This window comes from Colias philodice, chromosome 7 (assembly GCF_061535455.1).
Source record: "Colias philodice isolate Cphi_HAF_F1 chromosome 7, ilColPhil1 Martin Lab GWU primary, whole genome shotgun sequence".
Lineage (NCBI taxonomy): Eukaryota > Metazoa > Arthropoda > Insecta > Lepidoptera > Pieridae > Colias > Colias philodice.
The window spans coordinates 11,254,129-11,275,141 of NC_143092.1; the positions used below are offsets into that span (position 1 = coordinate 11,254,129).

Consider the following 21,013-nt stretch of genomic DNA (forward strand, 5'->3'; position numbering starts at 1 on the left):
TTGATTTAGCACATAAGTCAACATTCCACGGTGGAGCGAGGTTGACGAACTCTTGGCTTCGTCAGCGATATTGGATACTCGGCGGAAACAGAGCGGTTAAGAAACGTTTATATAATTGTGTAATATGCACGCGACACAGCCCGGTAAAACAACTACAAATAATGGGAGATTTACCGGGAGCAAGAACAAACCCTACTAGACCGTTTTATCACACGGGGGTTGACTTCACGGGACATGTAGACGTGAAATCAAGCAAGGGTCGCGGTATTAAAACAAGCAAAGGATATGTGGCCGTATTTATCTGTATGGTCACAAAAGCGGTTCACTTAGAGTTAGTATCAGACTTATCATCATCCACATTTTTAGCAGCGTTACGTAGATTAGCAGCAAGAAGAGGAACTCCACGTCACCTATACAGTGACAACGGAACGAATTTCGTAGGAGCCAGCAAAATTTTAGCGAATGAGTTTATTGACCAGCAATCTATTTTAACACAGGATTTTTTCACGGAAATTAGCGAGATGCAAATCGAGTGGCACTTCAATGCACCTTCCTGGCCTAGCGCGGGAGGACTTTGGGAAGCAGCGGTTAAAAGCCTAAAATATCATTTACGTAGAGTCCTAGGCGATCAAAAGCTTACGTACGAAGAGTTCGCCACTCTACTTTATCAGCTAGAAGCTTGTCTAAATTCGAGACCCCTATCTCCTCTATCTGAAGATCCTGATGACTTAGCATATCTCACACCTTCCCACTTTTTAGCGAGCGGTCCAATTTTAACAATCATAGAAACTGAAAGAGATGAGAGAACGAGGTGGCAATTGACGCAAAAAATATTTAGTGATATTTGGAAACGGTGGCGAGCTGAATATTTAACGTCATTATCAGCCAGAAGCAAGTGGAAAACATCAAAGCCTAATATCAAGTTGAACGACATCGTAATTATACACGACGCTCTTCTACCTCCAGGAAAATGGGCGTTAGGTCGTGTGATCGAATTACACCCTGGGTCAGACGGCTACGTAAGAGTTGTGAGCGTAAAAACTAAGACGGGAATTATCAAGCGACCGGTTATTAAATTGTCCATTCTTCCTGTTAACACAGAAGAAACAAATCAGCAAAAGCTACAGAATCATACCAGCAGCTTATCACCCGCAAGCCCCCCGAAAAAAGCGCATTCCAATTAAATCATTTCATATAAACTTATTATCTATCGTTCATATTAACATTATTTATTTTAATGCTCACGTCAGCTACAAACGTAATATTATACAGTAACAACTTCAATATAACAAGAATAAACGTCGACAAACATTTTATATTCTTCAATAAATTAACATAGTTGAAGATGGATAGAAATTAATTAACTACTCCAATAAGCAACCAAACTTCAAAATTTATTAATAACTAATTAATAATCATCTGGAAATCATCAGCTTTATGAAACTTTAAAAAGTAATATTCATTGTAACATCGTATTATACAAAATAATAAGCCACGGTTGTAAACAATTGGAGTTCCATGACCGCATGTTACTGAATCAGCATTTCGATTCAACGAGGCGCACGCGACCAGGCCTTATCAATGGTGTCAGATATATTATTGCGAATACATTGTCTGAGATTAAAGCTAAATATTCATGATTAATTCACATAAACAACACACTTATAAGATAAATATTGAGCCGGAGGTGTATCCGAAATCCAACCGATTCAGTATTTTATAAACACCGGATCAAATTTGGAGCTGGCAAAAAAGCTACAACGACTCCCTGCTAGCTCTTGGGAAGCGCATTCAGGGGATAGCAGCAGCAGCGGGCCTGTGGTGTGCGTGGCGGCCGGCGGCGGCGAGCGCCCTCCGCGGCGCGAGCGCCTGCCGCGTACCAGCGCGCAGCGTGCCATCAGTGACCCATGTGTTAGTTTTAGTGATAAGTGTGTGAGTGTAAAGTGTGTAAAACAAAAAGCAGAGCAAAGTGTGTGTGAAACAAAAAAGCAGAGCAATGTGTGTGTGCGTCATTCAGTGAATCAATAAAAGACAATTCCCTATCTTAGAAAAGTGTAGCCTTAAGATCGATATCTGATGATTGTCGGGCATCATTTGTTAATAGCTTTTAAGAATATTGTTTTCACCTTGTAATAGGTTAGCTCATCGTCATATCTATCATAGCTTTCATTTCCATCACTCTTGTTGCCCGGGAGCATGTACGGTGCAACCGCACAGAGTGCAAAATCATCATTTTTGTATATCACAGCATTTTCATATTCATATTCATTAGCGTTAGTTCACATTAAAACGTCGCGAGCCGCGTACGTATGTAACTCATTACAGCATAGCAATAAAATCATATTATTTAGCAGCTTAGTTTCATTAGTAGCAGCAGCATCCCAGGTGTACGAACCATAGTCCGTACATAGGTAAAGATGTATCTATACTATTTTAAATAATGGTTGTGTGTTGTGTTGTAGTGTGCGAGCGTCACGAGGAGATCGGCGCGGCGCTGGCGGAGGCGGCGGCGGGCGGCAAGGCGCACGCGGCCGCGGCGGCCGACTGGCGCGCCGCCGCCGTCAAGCTGCGCGCCGCACACGCCGCAAGGGCCCAGCTGCTCGCCGCCGACCCTCCGCGACACAAGAAGCTCAAGGCGCTCGATAAAGAGCTAGAAAAGGTGAGCGGCACACAGTCTTTGAATTCACTTCCATCAATGAATCCTGATTGTGATAAACGAGTGAATTTCCTTTAACATTTTTTTTTTGTTTTTCATAATTCACTAGATTGTATATGTTACCGCCAAACCGCGATTTCAGGACAAACTAGGTTTGCCTAGGCTAAACTAGTTCGTCCTATACACGATCGGATGAACTGGTATAGCCTAGGCCAAACTAATTCATCCTAAGACCCATAGGATAAATCAGTTTAGGCTAGGCCATACTAGTTTATCCTAAAATAAGTACGCAAACACCCAGGATAAAGTAGTTCGAGCCCTGACCGGGGATCGAACCCGGGGCCGTCGGCTCAGTATAACGCCCAAGCTAAAGGCAAGTCTTGTGGTTTGCAGCGGCGCGCGCGGCACAGCGCGGCCCGCGCGCGGGCGCTGCGGGCGCGCGCCGACTACGTGCTGAGCCTCGACGCCGCTAACGCCACGCTGCAGCGCTACTACCTCGACGACGTCGCCGACATTATGCTGGTCAGTTCGCACTCTACGCCAATAGCTATAAAATAATCACTCGGGCACACATATCGATTATCGATCGCATTAACAACATCGATCACTTCAATAGTATCTATAGTCTTGGCGGTTTTTTGCAAATAAATAAAAATATTTATCATGATATGAATATCTCGTGCTATATTATTTGTTATCACTTATCAGTATCACGGTTGTATATGCTTACTAGATTTCCGCCCGCGGCTTCGCCCGCGTTTTCAAAGGAAAACCCGCATAGTTCCCGTTCCCGTGGGATTTCCGGGATGAAACCTACCCTATGTGTTACAATGTCATTTAGCACACATATATGTGTGCTAAATTTCATTCGGTTCAGTAGTATTTTCCTGACGTATAGAAATTTTCCTGGCTTATCGAAATTTTCCTGGCGTATAGAAATTTTCCTGACGTATAGAAATTTCCCTGCCTTATAGAAATTTTGCTAGCTTATAGAAATTTTCCTGACGTTTAAAAATTTTCCTGGCTTATAGAATTTTTCCTTTCTCATGGAAATTTTCCTGGTGTATAGAATTTTTTCTGGCTTATAAACATTTTTCTGGCTTATACAAATTTTCTATATCTATATAATTTTGCGGCAGAGAAATTTTCCTCACGTATAGAAATTTTCCTTGTTTATAGAAATTTTCCTGGCGTATAGAAATTTTCCGGACTTATGGAAATTTTCCTGTCTTATAGAATTTTTCCTGACGTTTAGAAATTTTCCTGGCTTATATATATTTCCCTGCCTTATAGAAATTTTGCTAGCTTATAGAAATTTTCCTGACGTATAAAAATTTTCCTGGCTTATAGAATTTTTCCTTTCTCATGGAAATTTTCCTGGTGTATAGAATTTTTTCTGGCTTATAAACATTTTTCTGGCTTATACAAATTTTCCATATCTATATAATTTTGCGGCAGAGAAATTTTCCTCACGTATAGAAATTTTCCTTGTTTATAGAAATTTTCCTGGCGTATAGAAATTTTCCGGACTTATGGAAATTTTCCTGTCTTATAGAATTTTTCCTGACGTTTAGAAATTTTCCTGGCTTATATATATTTTCCTGACGTATAGAAATTTTCCTGGCGTATAGACATTTTCCTGACGTATGGAAATTTTCCTGGCGTATATACATATATTTTCCTGACGTATAGAAATTTTCCTGGCGTATAGACATTTTCCTGTCTTAAATTTTCCTTTCGTATGGAAATTTTCCTGGCTTATCGAAATTTTCCTGGCGTATAGAAATTTTAATGGCTTATAGAATTTTTCTTGACGTATAGAAATTTTCATGGCTTATAGAAATTTTCCTGACGTATAGAAATTTTCCTGGCTTATATATTTTCCTGACGTATACACATTTTCCTGACGTATAGAAATTTTCCGGACTTATGGTAATTTTCCTGTCTCAAATTTTTCTTTCGTATGGAAATTTTACTTATCTATATAATTTTGCGGCAGAGAAATTTTCCTCACGTATAGAAAATTTCCTTGTTTATAGAATTTTTTCTCACGTATAGAAATTTTCCTGGCTTATATATATTTTCCTGACGTATAGAAATTTTCCTGGCGTATAGACATTTTCCTGTCTTAAATTTTCCTTTCGTATGGAAATTTTCCTGGCTTATAAACATTTTTCTGACTTATACAAATTTTCCTTATGCATATAAATTTTCCCGACGTATAGAAATTTGCCTGATTTATAGAAATTTTCCTGACGTATAGAAATTTTCCTTGTTTATAGAAAATTTCCTGGCGTATAGAAATTTTCCTTTCTTATGGAAAATTTCCAGCTTATAGAAATTTTACCGACTTATGGAAATTTTTTCCTGACTTATCGTAATTTTTCTGTCAATCGAAATTTCCCTAACTATTGTTAAAATCATTTTTCTAATCTTCCTAAAATTGGAAATTTTTACAACTGATTAAAGTAAACCCGCAACTTCCTTCCGCGTACAGTGAAACTGTGGAACGATCTGCCACCTGCGGTGTTCCCGAACAACTACGACATTGGGGCCATCAATAAAAGAGCTTATTTGTTCATATATTTTTCTTTGCCCGCGGATTCCCCTGATGTTAAATTCGCATTAGTATGAGTCGTTTCACCGCTGTCAAAAGTTACCCATGGCCATGTCACATTAAAACGAATAAACACACTTTCGCATTTATAATATTACTAGGGGTCCGCCCCGGCTTCGCCCGTGGTACATATTTCGCAATAAAAGGTAGCCTATGTCCTTTCTCGGGTATCAAAATATCTCCATACCAAATTTCATGCAAATTGGTTCAGCAGTTTAGGCGCGATTGAGTAACAGACAGACAGACAGAGTTACTTTCGCATTTATAATATTAACTATGGATTTTGTACATTTTATTAATGTGTTAAGTACAACTAATGCCTTATTTTTGCTCACCCACAACATATTGTTATATTTTCCTGGTAGAGATCGCTACATACACCTAGCGATAAGGTCGCCCTTCGCCGTTTCCGTTAAGTCTTGTCTTTGTATTATGTATTTTTAAAGCAATAAAGCATTTTCATTAATTCATTCACGGTTTTACATGTATAATATGTCTGTAGAACACAATAAGTACATACGGTATGATATGAGCTGTTATATGACATGAGCGCTCACGTTTGCTCGGGTGCAGTGCACGGAGGTGGGGTTCGAGGCGGTGGTGGGGCGCGCGGTGCGGTGCGCGGGCGCGGCGGAGGGCGCGCGCGCGCGGGCGCTGGGCGGCGCGGCGGGCGCGCTGCTGGCCGCCGCCGACGCGCTGGACGCGCTGGCCGACCGCCAGCGCACCGTGGCCGCGCACCCCGCCGCCTTCGCGCTGCCGCGCCCGCTGCCCTTCGCCGGCGACGAGCCCGCCGCGCAGGACGCCGCCATGCGCGCGCTGCTCGACGGCGCCGCGCCCGACGCGGACGAGGTGACAAGCTACACGCCACTCACACCGAACGTAACACGGTAACACACAATACCCGACGCGCAACACGGGGACACACATTGTAAACTTGCTGCACGCCATAAACGACACGCAATATTACACTTAACATGCAACATACGATTCTAATGATTTTATGCAAGGAGATTAAAAAAAATCAATTATTGTAACTATATATTTTTTTCAACTAAATTTTGTCAAATCAAAATTAAAGTTTGGAAACTTTTATAAAAGCTTCATTCGATATTTCTCACATATGCGAAATTTACTGTGAGTTCGTAATGATCACTGACATGGTAACGTCGGTCGCAGGGCACGGAGGCGCTGCAGAGCGAGCTGCAGCAGCGGCTGGCGCAGCTGGGCGCGGCGGCGCGCGCGCTGCGGGCCGAGTGCCGCGAGCACGCCAAGACGCTGGACGCGGCCGAGGCCGAGCTGGTGCGGCAGATGGAGGGGCCCGACGCGCTGTGGGACGTGGGCGGGCTGTTCGGCGCGCCCGCGTCCCCCGCCCCGCCCGCCCCGCCCGCACCCGCCCCGCCCCCCGACCAGGCCGACCAGGAGGACTACTACCTCACGGTGCGCCGCTTCGTCTCATTTCAAATACCATAATAAAACTTTCGTTATTATAAGTTGAATTAAATTATGAGATATAGCATGCAGTCACTATTATGGTTCATGATTCTAGAGCTTTCATTCCTAATTACAAATTTTAATGAACATTAAAAATTCTTCAAAAAAAATCTTCTGATTTAATTGGCCGGCCTTCAATAAGCTTTACGTAAAAAAAATTGTTTGATCGGTTTGATCGACAAGTTTATACGAACGCAATTAATAAACGTGCACTAGAAATTCGATTTCTTTACGTAATTTTGGACTAAAATTAGGTAATCGTTAACTGTTTCACAGTAGGTATGCCAAATTTGATCTATTGGTAAAATTCGGCAAAAAATTAATATCTGGCTAAATGACGCGTCTTAAATAAAGAGCATCGAATGCGGTGGTTAAATCAAAGTTTATTATAATAATATTAAAAAAAAAAAATTGGTTGTCTGTAAAGTCGGTTTACTGACGATAGTTGAACGTGACAACGGCCTATTGTGCTTCTTTGTTGCTCGTTCCGCGCTCTCGCTTGCACTTCAAGCCTCATGCCTCAAGCCTCAAGAGTTATGTTTTTTCGTGAGTGCAGCTGGCTATCGAATTATAAGACGTTGTCACGTCAAAAAAAGTGAAAGAAAAGTAGATATTTTTTTTAGATATGAGTATGTATTGTATTAAGTTTCTTGTCGCTAAATGATAGTTCACGGTGTAACGGGGCAGAGGTCGTGTTGCAGAAGTTCCGGTCGTACATGTCGTGCGCGGGGCGGCTGGCGCGGCTGGAGAGCAAGGCGGCGGCGGTGCGCGCGCGGCTGCTGGGCGGGGCTGTGGGGGGCGGGGCCGGGGGCGGGGCCGCGGGCGAGGGGCCGCCCTCCCCGCCGCGCCGCGCGGGCGGCCGCCGCCGGGGGCAGTTCGCGCCGCCGCTCGACGACACGCTGCCGCTCGTGCTCACCTCCTGCGTGCGCGTCATCGCCGGATACGGTGAGCTCACAGTGCGCGGTCATGTCGACACGCTATTACTTTCCAACTACTTTATAATATGTACTTCAAATGTCATGGAAATTGCTGGAAACTAAAAACAGATATCAGCGAATCGATTTAAAGATCTACTATTTTACCACAAAAAACTTAAGACACGGTTTATCTTTGAGCGCGGGTTGACTTTAATCTGATTTTGTCGTAGACAACTATTAATAAGTGACAGATCCCTAGTTTAAAAGTAGACTGTTTTTAAATTGTTTTGTGGTAATGCCATTAAATTCTCTTTAATTTAACACAATAAAATGATCTTTGTGTCTCGTATTACAATATCTGTGAGTCCGTTCCTCGCTGACGCGGCGTCTCCCTTAGGGCTGAAGCAGCAGGGCATCTTCCGCGTGTCGGGCTCGCAGGTGGAGATGCAGGCGCTGCGCGCCGCGTTCGAGCGCGGCGAGGACCCGCTGGCGCGCGTGCGCGACGCGTCCGACATGAACTCCGTGTGCGGCCTGCTCAAGCTGTTCCTGCGCGAGCTGCGGCCGCCGCTGCTGCCGCCGCAGCTGCAGGGCCGCCTGCTGCGCGTGGCCGCGCTGCCCGACGACGGCGCCTTCGCGCGGCGCCTGCGCGAGGCGCTGGCCGCGCTGCCGCCGCCCGCGCTGCTGGTGCTGCGCTACCTGTTCGCCTTCCTGCACCACCTGCACGAGCACAGCGACGCCAACATGATGGACGCCTGGAACCTGGCCATCTGCCTCGGGCCCACGCTGCTGCCGGCCTGGGGCGACGGCGGCGAGCAGGTGGCGGCGCAGAACCTGGTCAACGAGCTGGTGAAGCGCGCCATCCTGCTGCACCGCGACGTGTTCCCGCAGGACGTGGCGCCGCACACGCTGTACGTGCCGCCCGCGCCCGACGCGCCCGACCGGCCCGACCCGCCCGAGAGACCGGGGTCAGTCACATAATATCATTATCACAATAAGCCATTTACAGATTCTCACGGCTAGAATAATATTAATATTATGTAACAATTACAAATGTGAGCGATTACACACACGAATGAAACTGACATGATCATGAAAGTGAAAAATCAACAAACAATTTTTCTTGCGTGGGGCGCTTTTCATGAGCTGATTGTATAATAGATAGGTATCTACATTCTACATGACATTATTCCACGCTTTTTTCACAAATATACTATGTATTGGTTATTGCTTGATTCCTAGATTAAGAATTATTTTCTACTTTTTAGTTGTAAGCACAGAACAGTAAAAACAAATAGAAGTGCTATAATGTCATAATAGGCTATTTGACAGTATAAAAAATAAATTACTTTTTTTGTGCAATCCATATATATATATAAGGTTTATGAAGCGATTTAAATTAATAAATTATATAAATAATAACTTATTTATTTATAAATCGTCGAGAAAAAACATCATATTTTTTAAAATTACCACGTGACCGAAAACATCCATGATTGGCTGCATCTGCCATGACGTCACAGCGGCGTAAATAACAAGTGATCCCAACGTTTACTCACGTCGTTGCTGAATTTCGCTTTTGGTTTTGTTTCTTGTATAACTTATTTCTTGTGATTCAAGGTGTCTGTAATCAGTTTTGTTCTTTATGTGTTATTTTTGTTTGTCATGGAACCGAATTTCGAAAAAGCAGACAGTAGAAATCCACCTAAAGTGGACGCTATATTGGTTGGCATGTTCTTTAAAAACAACCAAGATTTTTACGCTCCTCAATTGAGAAATGTGAAAACAGCTACGTAAGTTAATATTTCAATCGTCATTCATTACCTTTTTAGTTAATTGTACCTACAAACATGAATCACAATAGCACAATAATTATGAATTATACATTTTTTAGATTAAGTCCTTTGTTTTTTATTTCAGCCATCCAGTTTATAGGATTGACGTGTTTGTATTGATTATTTTCAATATCAATACAAACACGTCATCATCAATTTATATATATCATTATCTTACCTCAAGCAGGTAAGTAATGAGACGATTTATACTATGTATTGCAAATAAAATAAACTGCCTACTAGGTATTCAACACCATACTTACATCGAAGTGGTCTTCACAAAAAAATATAACTGTTTTAATTGATATATTATCTAATATCACTTGGATTTCTGCGAGCTAACTGCAACCACTTTCTACGCATTTTTATATCTTTTGGAGCACATATAAATAGTTTGTCAGGGGTTTTAATAGTTGTATTTCTGCATCCAGGAACTACACACCACCTATAAGAACTCATTTTCTGGTTTTTAAACAGATTAACTTAATTATACTATAATTAAAACAAAAACGAACAATAAGTACTAGGAGCAAGTTGATGTTTACGCCGCTGTGACGTCACCATGGTCGCGAGACGCCATATTCTTCAAAATTGTGTTTTGGCGGCGTATTTGAATATCATGTTTTTATTTTCCATTTTCTCAATGATATATATAATGATATAATATATATAAGAATAACTACAAAAAATTAAGAAACATGTGTTTTGTGTGCTCTATAAACGTATCTTAATAATTTGAGACAGTTTTCAAAACCTTGTCAAATAGCCTATTAGTACTATGAAAACCACTGTCGCCAAACCCACACATTTAAACCGATAGCTAAATAGTACACACAAGTAAACTATGCCTCTTTGGGAAATCTATAAATAAATTGGACAAATAATTATGTTTGTCTTTTCTAAAGTATCGATACTGTCGATATGGCGGCGCGCATATCCATCACTAAACCAACATTCTTTTGTTTATTGCAATAATATTCCAGAAAGTCCAGATTTTATTACATATATGTATAGATGTGTAGATGAGTTTCGTGTCATGTATCACTACTAAATCTTTTACGTCAAGGTTAGTTCCAAGATCTAGATTTTTTATTCGATAGTTGAAACGTAGGGTTTGTTTTTTACTAGGATTGAGATCTAATTTATTTTGAGAAGGAATATAAGAATATTGATTCGAAAAAGACTGATAAAAATTCGCGTCTTTTCGTTAAAATTTTATAACTTTCAGTGTAACATTATATTAAATATTTTTATTCTGTACTAGCGGTCCGCCCCGGCTTCCCCCGTGGTACATGTTTACGTTTTCTCTACATAACAACCATCCTCGTACTTCAAGGAATATAATAAAAAAAGAATTATCGAAATCGGTTCAGCCGTTCTCGAGTTATGCGCTTACCAACACATTTTGCGATTCATTTTTATGTATAAGAAGATTGTCATAAATCAACAAATAAGCAATAGTATGGTGCGGTACATTCCAGCGAGAGCGAGGTGGACGGCGCGTCGGCGGCGGGCGAGGGCGGGGCGCCGGCGGAGGGCGCGGGGGGCGGGGCGGGGGGCGCCGGGAGTGCGGGGGGCGCGGGGGGCGCCGGGGGCGCGGGGGAGGACGCCGCGCACCCGCTCGCACGGGACGACGCCTCGCTCTACGGCGACGACGACGACACCGGTACGTGCCGCACACACACACAGCAGGCAGCGTGGTGTGTGTGTACACACGCACACGTAAATACGCGCACGCGTGCGCACACGCTAATCTAAGATGCCTAATTATTTACGTAATAATTATAATATATCACATGTAATCCCCAGTGGGGCATATGGCGTGTGACGCATATTATTTTGGCAATTCACTATTTAAAAGTTGTCAAACGTGATACTTCCCCTATATGTTTAAATTAAAGAAAAAAAATTTAGGTACCTAAAGTAATGAATGAGGTAGTTACTTTACGCGGCATGAAATTAAGCAGTGAATTACACACAGTGAATTAGCTCTTTAGGAGTACCTTAATAATAATCACTTAAAATTGCATTTTCAGAATTGGAACTGAGCGATGAAGGCGAGCCCGAATGGAGAGAGAATCACAGGTAAATCTATCGTTTTTATGAAATTAGAACTTAATACGATTTTCGAGTATTAATATGACTATTATAAATAGTGATACAAATATTGATATGAAATAACGATTGGTTCGCAGATGTTCCGGCGACGAGACGCACACACAGGTATCGCCGATCGCACACACGAACACGATATACACACACATTGATTAGTATTGTACACACTTCTATATTATATAAGTAAATTATATTTTTGTAAATTAATAATGTTCGTTAACGACGTTAGAATTGAATAATCGCACTTTCGTTACACTTAACACAAATTTTAGCATTTTTAATAATTGTAATTTGTTAATTAAAAAATTAAAATTTTATTCGTGCATGCGATATACTGACGATATTGTACGGTGCCATTTTTGAGTTACGCTTAATATATTATTGTTCTATCTTATTGTAATACGGCACAGCCGCCGACACCTCGGGGAAATGTGGCTCGTATCGACTTATGTATGCTTTATAAATACCTATGTTTTGCATTGAATTGGATGGTGAAGTCCACCGCCCGTGTGCAGTGTGCAGTGTGCAGTGTGCAGTGTGCAGTGTGCAGTGTGCAGTGTGCAGTGTGCAGTGTGCAGTGTGCAGTGTGCAGTGTGCAGTGTGCAGTGTGCAGTGTGCAGTGTGCAGTGTGCAGTGTGCAGTGTGCAGTGTGCAGTGTGCAGTGTGCAGTGTGCAGTGTGCAGTGTGCAGTGTGCAGTGTGCAGTGTGCAGTGTGCAGTGTGCAGTGTGCAGTGTGCAGTGTGCAGTGTGCATGCGGCGGGCGGCTCTGTGTACTTGTTGCCAATAAACTGTTCTACCGTAGACGCTTGTTTGATTTTATTTGCTACGCTGGCTCTGGGTGTGGGGCGCGGGGGGGTTGACCGCTTTTTTTTACTTATTTTCCGATATAGACAGTTTTACATATTTTTATTCATGACGTATCTGAAGACTCCAAAATCGACCGGAAGATTGAAATCAATGAGTTTGAGGCGATAATTGCCATTTTAAATCTGATAAATTAATTATATTAAAACAAAAATTGCAATAAAAGCTACCAAATTCGCACACATGTCGGAAAATAAGTTACAGCGGCACCGGGAAGTCGCTCCGTAAAGGACGACGTACTAATTCAGAGGGAATTCCTTCGTTATATAGCAACTACTATTCTACCGTCGATGTGTGTGCTGCTTTGTTACTTATTTATTTAATATTCAAAAGTCACGCGACCCGATCATCATCAGGTTGCATCAGGCACTACGCATTGGCGGGAGATAATATATCAGACAATCCTCACTCACTTGGTTTCATGATGTGTAATGCATGACTTTGTTTTGAAACGGGTGGTTAAATTGTAGATGCATTGTTGTATGGTGGACTAATAATTTTGCGATGAATAATTTATATTATTTACAAAAATATATCTCAATCTTACCTCACTAGAGGTATGAGGTTGGATGGATGGATACCTTTTTTAGTATTTTTGTATATAATAAACTAGCGGTCCGCCCCGGCTTCGCCCGTGGTACATATTTCGCAATAAAAGGTAGCCTATATTCTTTCTCAGGGTCTAAAGATTATCCGTGTCAAATTTCATCAAAATCGGTCCAGTAGTTTATGCGTGAAAACCATACATACAAACCTTTCCTCTTTATAATATTAGTAAAGATAAAACGTTTGATTTGATGAAAGTGAGTAAGTAAAGTTAGACTTCCACAGATTTCTTTCATCGCTTGTGGTTTTACTGGCGACTACCTGGCAATACTTCGATAGCGTGGTCATACATTTTTAATATTTCACTCTCTAGCCTCACACTTATATGTATATCATCGAATTACGTAAAAGAAACGCAAACCAACAAACATAATTTTAGGATTTATATTAGGAATCGAATCTAGGACTTTCCATCGTTTCACCGCAAACATCTCACCTAAGAACTCGTATTAACACGTCTCTGAATAAAATTTATTTATTTATATTGCATTATACAGGGTGTCACACTATTGGTATACTAAGCGCGAAGGGACTTATAGGTTTGCATACACTGATCATGAAAAAAATACTTAAACAACAAAATTACGTCAAAAATTTTTAGCTAAATTTTTCCTGAAAATCCATGTTTTCTTCTCTGGCTTCGCGCAGCCGGCATATAACGCTTCTCTAATGTGAGCATTTTGTCTATGAAAACATAATCTTAAACGATAGCCCACGTGCTGGTGGCAAAGCTGGGCGGGTTGCTTGTTATGGGTATACACATAGAGTTTTAAGATTTCATCTATTTGAAAAAAAAATGCGTCTGGAATTTTTTAAGGTATTTTTTACGTACTCAGCGTATGCAAAACTATAGCCTATTTTGAGCTTAGTATACCAACAGTGGGACACCCTGTATATATTAATTAAAAATCAAAGGTAGGTATATTCTATTCCGAATCAAATCGGATAAAGGAAAATAAAACGCAATATATCGTCGAACATAATATAATAAGCCTGTGGAAGGCAAGGGTTGAGTGTGTACATGTGGTTGGTTGCGCAGAGCGGCGCCGCAGCGGCCGCCGCGCGCCGCGCCGCGGGCCCGCCGGCGCACAGCTCGCACCCCGCGCACGACGCCGGCAGGTAACCTACTTTACATAACATAACCGAGACATATTCTAAAATTACTAAATCTAAATAATATGTTCTCATGTAAGTCTTCTCGAGAATTTAATTTTTTATCATTTTCCACGTATAGACGCTACCGTTTATTCTCGACTATTCGGAAGGTAGCAGTCATTCTTTTAAAGGGAGGTCCCGACTTTCCGATTAAAAAAGAAAAAATGTCAAAATCGGTTCACCCGGTCGAAAGTTCCGATTAAACATTATTTATTACACTTTCTACTTCTATTCCCTCCTCGTCTAACTCGTCTTATAAATGAGGTGTACTATAATACTAATGTAGTGAATTATAATATTATTACGCTTCACTTATTCTTTTTGATTTTTTCGTGTCACAGCCGGCTGGCGGAGAGCACGCCCGACCTGGTGCTGGACCTGCCAGCGCGCGACCCCGCCGACACCTTCCTGCACAACCGCGACACGCTCAAGAAGCGGCCCGCGGGCCCGCCGCCCGGCGCCCCCGCGCCCGGCGCCCCGGCCGGCGCCCCGCCCGCCGGCGCCCCCGCGCCCGACGGCAGCCCGGTGCCGGCGCGCAACACGCTGCGCGTGGCGGCCAAGTTCGCGGAGCTGACGCTGACGGGCGGCTCGCTGAAGCCGGCGCTGGCGGCCAAGCCGGCGCTGCTGCGGCGCCCCACGCCGCACCCCGCGCACCCGCGCCCCGCGCCGCCCGTCGCCCCCGCGCCCTCGCCCGCGCCCTCGCCCGCGCCCGACGCGGCGCCCTAGCCGGCCGCGCCCCGCCCGCTCCGACCCGCGTCGGATGCTATCGAGTGCTACGTTAGAGTTGCGACGGTGTCGTCCATGATCGTTGTAGATTTTGATCTTTTCATTTTAAAATATATTCCGAGGAGATTCGCACTTTGCAATGTATCGACAGATTTGACGAATCTTTCGCGTGAACCTTCGTTTTCACTATTGTAGGTTCTTTTTGAAATCGCCTCGATAAATTATTGTACGGCGGTATGATGGTATGTATGGCGGTCGGGGCGCGAGCGGGCCCGGCTCGCCGCCCGAGAGTTGCCGTTTTGAGATTATTTTATTCTGCATTTATTGTAATCGTACGTACAATATTGACGATTTGATTGTGTATATTTTTGTAAGCGCTTTTGACTGAGACGACGCGGACGGCGAGCCGTCGTCCGAAGTTTTTGTATTCTCGTATTGTATTTTATAGTAGGGTATTTATAGTATTTTAAATATTTTTGTACGCGTCGCCGCGCACCGGCGCCGCTCTATTCGTCTGTAACTGTATCCGCGTACAATAAACAGTATTACGAAATATTGCCTTTTATTTACTTCCTATGAGCTTCAATAAACGTAAAAATATGTTTGACAGTAGGTATTAAAGATGAAGAAAAAAGTGTTGGATGATAAAGCTAATCTATCTAGTTATGACTGTGGTTATTATCTAGTAACTATACTCTGTCCATTATATTATTTGCTTTTTGACAGCTTCACGCCTATGAAGGATTGTATTGTGTATGTTAAAATGTCATACAAATAATTATTGTACTTCATGGACATGCCCCGCCCACTTAGTAATGTCTACACAGAATTATTCAATGATGGGTCGATAGATTATAATAATCGATATAAATACTCTGTAAAATGTATCCTATACAGAAAAACTCTTCTATTATGTTATATAATTTAAACATAAAGACAACCAAATTGTAAGAGAGAAACCAATAAACAATAAAATATTAATTTAGTTTAGTTTTAACATAAAATGCATAGATATGTGGTCTTATTATTACATATTATCTTATTAGTATGTTTACGTTGTAATTATTATTTACGTACCTGATTCGATTTATGATAATATTTTGAATTTATAATTGAAATAGTATTACAATCGATAATCGTTTGTACATCTCTTCTGGTATCACCCGTCGAGCTGTCAAAAAGCAATTCTCTTCGTTTATCTACAGACGCTCCGATTTGGTTGGTGCCAACCACAGAACATTAAAAACAAATAGAAGTGCTATAATGTCATAATTACTATGAAAACCAGTGTCGCCAAACCCACACATTTAAACCGATAGTTATACAGTACACTACAAGTAATCTATGCCTTTGATTGGACAGCTTAATTTGAGTAGAAACTGACTTAGGTTATAAATTCAGCATTTCAATATGTACCCTAACGCACCATGTTACGGTTTATTTTAGTATAACATCCCTAGGTATATAAGCTGTTTTGTTTCTCATTGCACAGAAATTCCAAATTCGAAACCATTCAGCTACTCCACAACAGAGGGCGTTAGTTTTCGATAGATATAACTTTGAACCTCAACACATAGAGATAAGGTTAAAATTTGTGTCACTCAACATTGATGACATTAACTTGATATTTATCTAATGCTATGCCCTGAGGGATGTCAGCCTTGTTATCGATAATTCACAAATAAATATTTTTTGTGTATTTTTTTTTCTTTCTATTATATGAGTATAGTATAATGTGTCACATTTTGGAGTATGTTTATTACTACTAAATTCGTCTTTTTATATTATTATTATTATTAAATAAAAAACGGAATAGAATAGTATTAATCTATATTTACAAAATACAAACAGAAAATATGCATTATTTTAAATCTTGGAACTGCCGTAGGTTTGCTGTATCGGTGGCCTTTGTTAGACCGCTTAGTGCTGTTCGGCATCCAGTTAACTCGTCACGTTGCATTTATCCATTTCTCTTTTAAATTAGCCTCTTTGGGAAATCTATAAATAAATTGGACAAATGAAAGCTAAGGAAAAATAAAATAAAATTTAATATTAATAATGTTTGTCTTTTCTAAAGTATCGATACTATCGATATGCGCCACAAGCATCACTAAAGCGACATTCGTTTGTTTATTGCAATAATATTCCAGAAAGTCTTGATTGCTGTTCAATCTATAATAGTACTAATTTCTTACGTATTAAGGTTCATTTTGTCTAGATACAATTTTGACAAATTACAAGAGAAGTTATAACATAAAATATTATATGTAAAATAAATAAAAATAAGACTTACCGATGGTATGAAATGCCTCCATTGCTGATATTATTTCGTCTGCTATCATTTTTGCACTCTAATACCGAACAACACGTCCTAATTAATGAATAAATATGGAAAAAAGGTTTGACAGCTGACAACCGACTCGAATATTTTTCTGCGCAAAACTGAGAGCAAGTTAGGTGATCTAAACTTATTATTGACACGTGGGCCACGCCCACATCACACTTCTATCTACTTTACTGTTCTGTGGTGCCAACCATATTGGAACCGACATGGCAACCATTCCAACATAGAGCCTACAGATTGTCCGACGGTTGGCCTTCCAGCTGTCAGTTGACCATCACTAATTAGTAGTATAAAACAAAGTCGCTTTCTCTGTCCCTATGTCCCTTTGTAAGCTTAAATCTTTGAAACTACGCAACGGATTTTGATGCGGTTTTTTTAATAGATAGAGAGATTCAAGAGGAAAGTTTATATGTATAATAAAATCCATTAAATAGTGGAGAAGTACTGTTATTTTTGAGGTTTCTAATGTGATGTCGTAACCAAATAATTACATTTTTTCCGCTTACATTGCAAACGCAGGCTGAACCCTACGAGTTTTATCAAAATAATGTACTAAGTATTGTAAACATTGAAAAGGTCTACGGAAAAGTCCGCGATGGTATATATCTATCTCTTATGGATAACCCACAATAACTTTTTTTTTGTCATTTACGTTTTACGACAAATAATGGTTAATTTTCGAAGCGATTTTAACCAATACAGCATTAATCCTTAACCACAGTCCTTAACCAATTAAATACTTTGAATACATTGTTCATTTAATATAGATCTATATGGCAAATATTATATAATATATGGCAATATAATATATGCAGTTGACTTTGATATGAAGTAGTGAACGGACGTCTTGCTTCATGCCACCGGTATTATCGAAAAATGCTAAAATAGCGTTGGTTGCAGCAACCATTGTTGCTACAGCACCGCTACAAAAGGAACAAAGGAAAAAACGAAGAGAATGGGCTAAATTCTACTATAGAAATAGAGAAAATTACAGTCATATGCGGCTCCTTTAGGAATTGGATGATGAAGATTTCCGAACATATCTTCGAATGACTCCAGAATCATTCGATGAAATATTAAATATTAAGTTTTTAATGTAGCCGCACTGTCAATTTTTTTTTAATATGTACTTCTAACATAATAAAATACGCTTGATTTCTGGCATCTCTATTTGCGTAATCTTTGTTACTTAAGTCCCACAAACAGGGAAAGTCTTTATATAGTTCCAGTTGTATACGTAGTATATTATTATTAGTCTGTGGTTCCAGTAATTTTATTATTATGTCACGTTCGGTGACCGTAACTCCCTCGGCGTTCATGTTGACGTCCTACACCGGCGGCCGCGGCGTTGCGAATGCGAATGAGCAAATTACCTATATTACTCTATGGAATGAGCCGATTTGGTCGGAACAAAGCTTCCAAACGTTCCAATTTGGTCGGATCGGATAGGAAGTTGGTTTGGTCGGTATCGCCGGCGCATCCGACCACGTCAAACCAATATTAATAACTAGCGGTCCGACCCGGCTTCGCCCGTGGTACATATTTACGTTTTCTCTACATAAGAACCATCCTCGTACTTCAAGGAATATAATAAAAAAAGAATTATCGAAATCGGTTCAGCCGTTCACCCGCCTTTTTTATAGCTCCCGCCGCGAAGCGCGTCAAACGTGGCAACTGATACACAAAAATAATCCTTATGGCATGCTTCTGTATTCACGCGCGATGACTTATAGCGTATTTCATGTACATATCCAACTTTGGTGTTTCTACACCGATTTACATGATTCTTTTTTTATTGAATAGGTAATAATGTTAACTTTTTTTAATTAGGGATGAGTGAGAGTCAGAGTAGACAAATATAATCAGAAAGCTCCGAATTGCTAAGCTATTGAAGTTTCACGTGTTATTGTGAGTCAATTTTAAAAGATAGACATAATATGCTGTCTAGGAATTTATTTTTATATAATAATAATAATTTAAGAACATTTGTGTCGTACATGATTTCTATGTAGCTTTAACCATTAAGGCTGCACACGCGACGGAAGCTGAAAAAAAGGAGTAACTTCTCCCGTTTTCTCCATATTTCCCTTCACTGCTCTGCTCATATTGATCGTAGCGTAATAAAAAGTATACTATAACCTGCCCAGGTGTATGAAGAATAATTGTGCCAAATTTCATTAAAATCCGTCGTGTAGTTTTTGTTTCTATAACGAATATACAGACAGACAGACAGACAAAAATTTTAATGATTGCATTTTTGGCATCAGTAGCGATCCCTTATCACCCCTACATAGTTTTTTTTAAATATATTTCATGTACAGAATTGGCCTCTCTACAGATTTATTATAAGTATAGATAATTATGTCGGACCGACCGCTCTCTTCACTTTCCGATTTGGTCGTGGTCGGATGGTTGGCACCAACCGAATCGGAGCGTTTGTAGATGCTTTTATAGTGGACAGGCTATAGAATATAGATCATAACCACAGTCATAACTAACTAGATTCTAGTTTAACCGTGTATTTACATCAAACGAGCGAATGCTCATTCTGACGCAACTATGTCAAATTCTTCAATTTGTAAACAGGCGTGGAGCATTCTATCGTCGTTCTTAGTGCGTTCGAAAACATTCTATGCAATGTTCTATTTCTAATACTGAACAACTCTGAATACGAGTTTTCGTTTACACTAATCATGAAAGATCTTTTAGTGTAAACGACTTAGGTAAACGAAAACTCTTACTCTAGATCTAGCTCTATGTTCGTTAGGATAGGTTTTATCCCGGAAATTCTACGGGAACGGGTTTTTCTCTGAAAACGCGGGCGGAAAGCTAGTCAGACATAAAGAAAAACAAACTGTCACACGTAGAATAAACTATTTAATAGTTTAATAATCGTAGTTCTACAATAATAGGAACGATTATAATAGAGGTGCATATTAGCAAAAAAGCCAAAACAGTTGAAATATATCAGCACTTCAACTTGTTACAGCAAAACAAAACAAAAATTACTTGGTTTTAATTTAATAATTTCGCTTAAAAAATGCATTTGATCTACATCTTGCTAATCATGCTAATTATGTCACATCCTCAAAAATATCTTAGTTGAACCTGTTTCCACCAATGCTAAGCTATTCGATATGCATCGATGAATATGATTAGTAGATATACACGCATCCACAGCAGTAGGTATTGAAAAACGCTGAAACGAGTCACGAGGCAGAATGTGATGAAATCAATATTCCTAGATTTGTCAGAAAGTCGCGGGTTCGAATCCCTCCTTGTGGTGCAATTTTAGTCTATTCTTTAATAATTTATATTTATAAATCATTTGATTGCTATAAAACTAAATATGAAATTCAATAAAATTGTGTCCAAATCTCTCATAATTTTCGAGATCATCGGGAACAGTGAACACAGTCGGGAAGTTTGTAAAATGATTTATTCCTTTTTAGGGTTCCGTACCTCAAAAGGAAAAAAACCGGCCAAGTGCGAGTCGGACTCGCGCACCGAGGGTTCCGTACAAATAAGTTTAAAATTATTAAAAAAATATATATTATGTGATGTAACTAAAAATTTATGGTTTTCGTAATTTTTCCTTTATCTATGCTAAATATAAGACGTTGCTTCGTACCAAATTTCAAGATTCTGAATTCACGGGAAGCACCCTGTAGGTTTTGATTCCCTTGCAAG

General features: G+C 40.5%; 1 protein-coding gene and 1 long non-coding RNA gene across 2 annotated transcripts in view; one reads left to right on the forward strand and one right to left on the reverse strand.

Annotated features, from left to right (window-relative positions):
• LOC149487381 (rho GTPase-activating protein 4-like) overlaps positions 1 to 14,979 on the forward strand; it is a 54,176-nt gene extending 39,197 nt beyond the window's left edge. Inside the window, exons 4-14 of the mRNA XM_089697372.1 lie at positions 2,463 to 2,659; positions 3,050 to 3,178; positions 5,847 to 6,122; positions 6,450 to 6,710; positions 7,466 to 7,709; positions 8,079 to 8,646; positions 10,995 to 11,179; positions 11,550 to 11,598; positions 11,709 to 11,736; positions 14,138 to 14,217; positions 14,595 to 14,979. Coding sequence (XP_089553498.1) covers positions 2,463 to 2,659; positions 3,050 to 3,178; positions 5,847 to 6,122; positions 6,450 to 6,710; positions 7,466 to 7,709; positions 8,079 to 8,646; positions 10,995 to 11,179; positions 11,550 to 11,598; positions 11,709 to 11,736; positions 14,138 to 14,217; positions 14,595 to 14,979 — 2,402 coding nt within the window. The remainder of the gene's footprint in view (positions 1 to 2,462; positions 2,660 to 3,049; positions 3,179 to 5,846; positions 6,123 to 6,449; positions 6,711 to 7,465; positions 7,710 to 8,078; positions 8,647 to 10,994; positions 11,180 to 11,549; positions 11,599 to 11,708; positions 11,737 to 14,137; positions 14,218 to 14,594) is intronic.
• A 1,813-nt stretch (positions 14,980 to 16,792) lies between these two features.
• LOC149487382 (uncharacterized) lies at positions 16,793 to 17,500 on the reverse strand. Its single transcript, XR_016315854.1, has 2 exons — positions 17,273 to 17,500; positions 16,793 to 16,977 (listed from the first exon to the last, which is right to left on the reverse strand). It is a non-coding gene; the product is annotated as an uncharacterized LOC149487382 (long non-coding RNA).
• Positions 17,501 to 21,013: the final 3,513 nt, after the last annotated feature.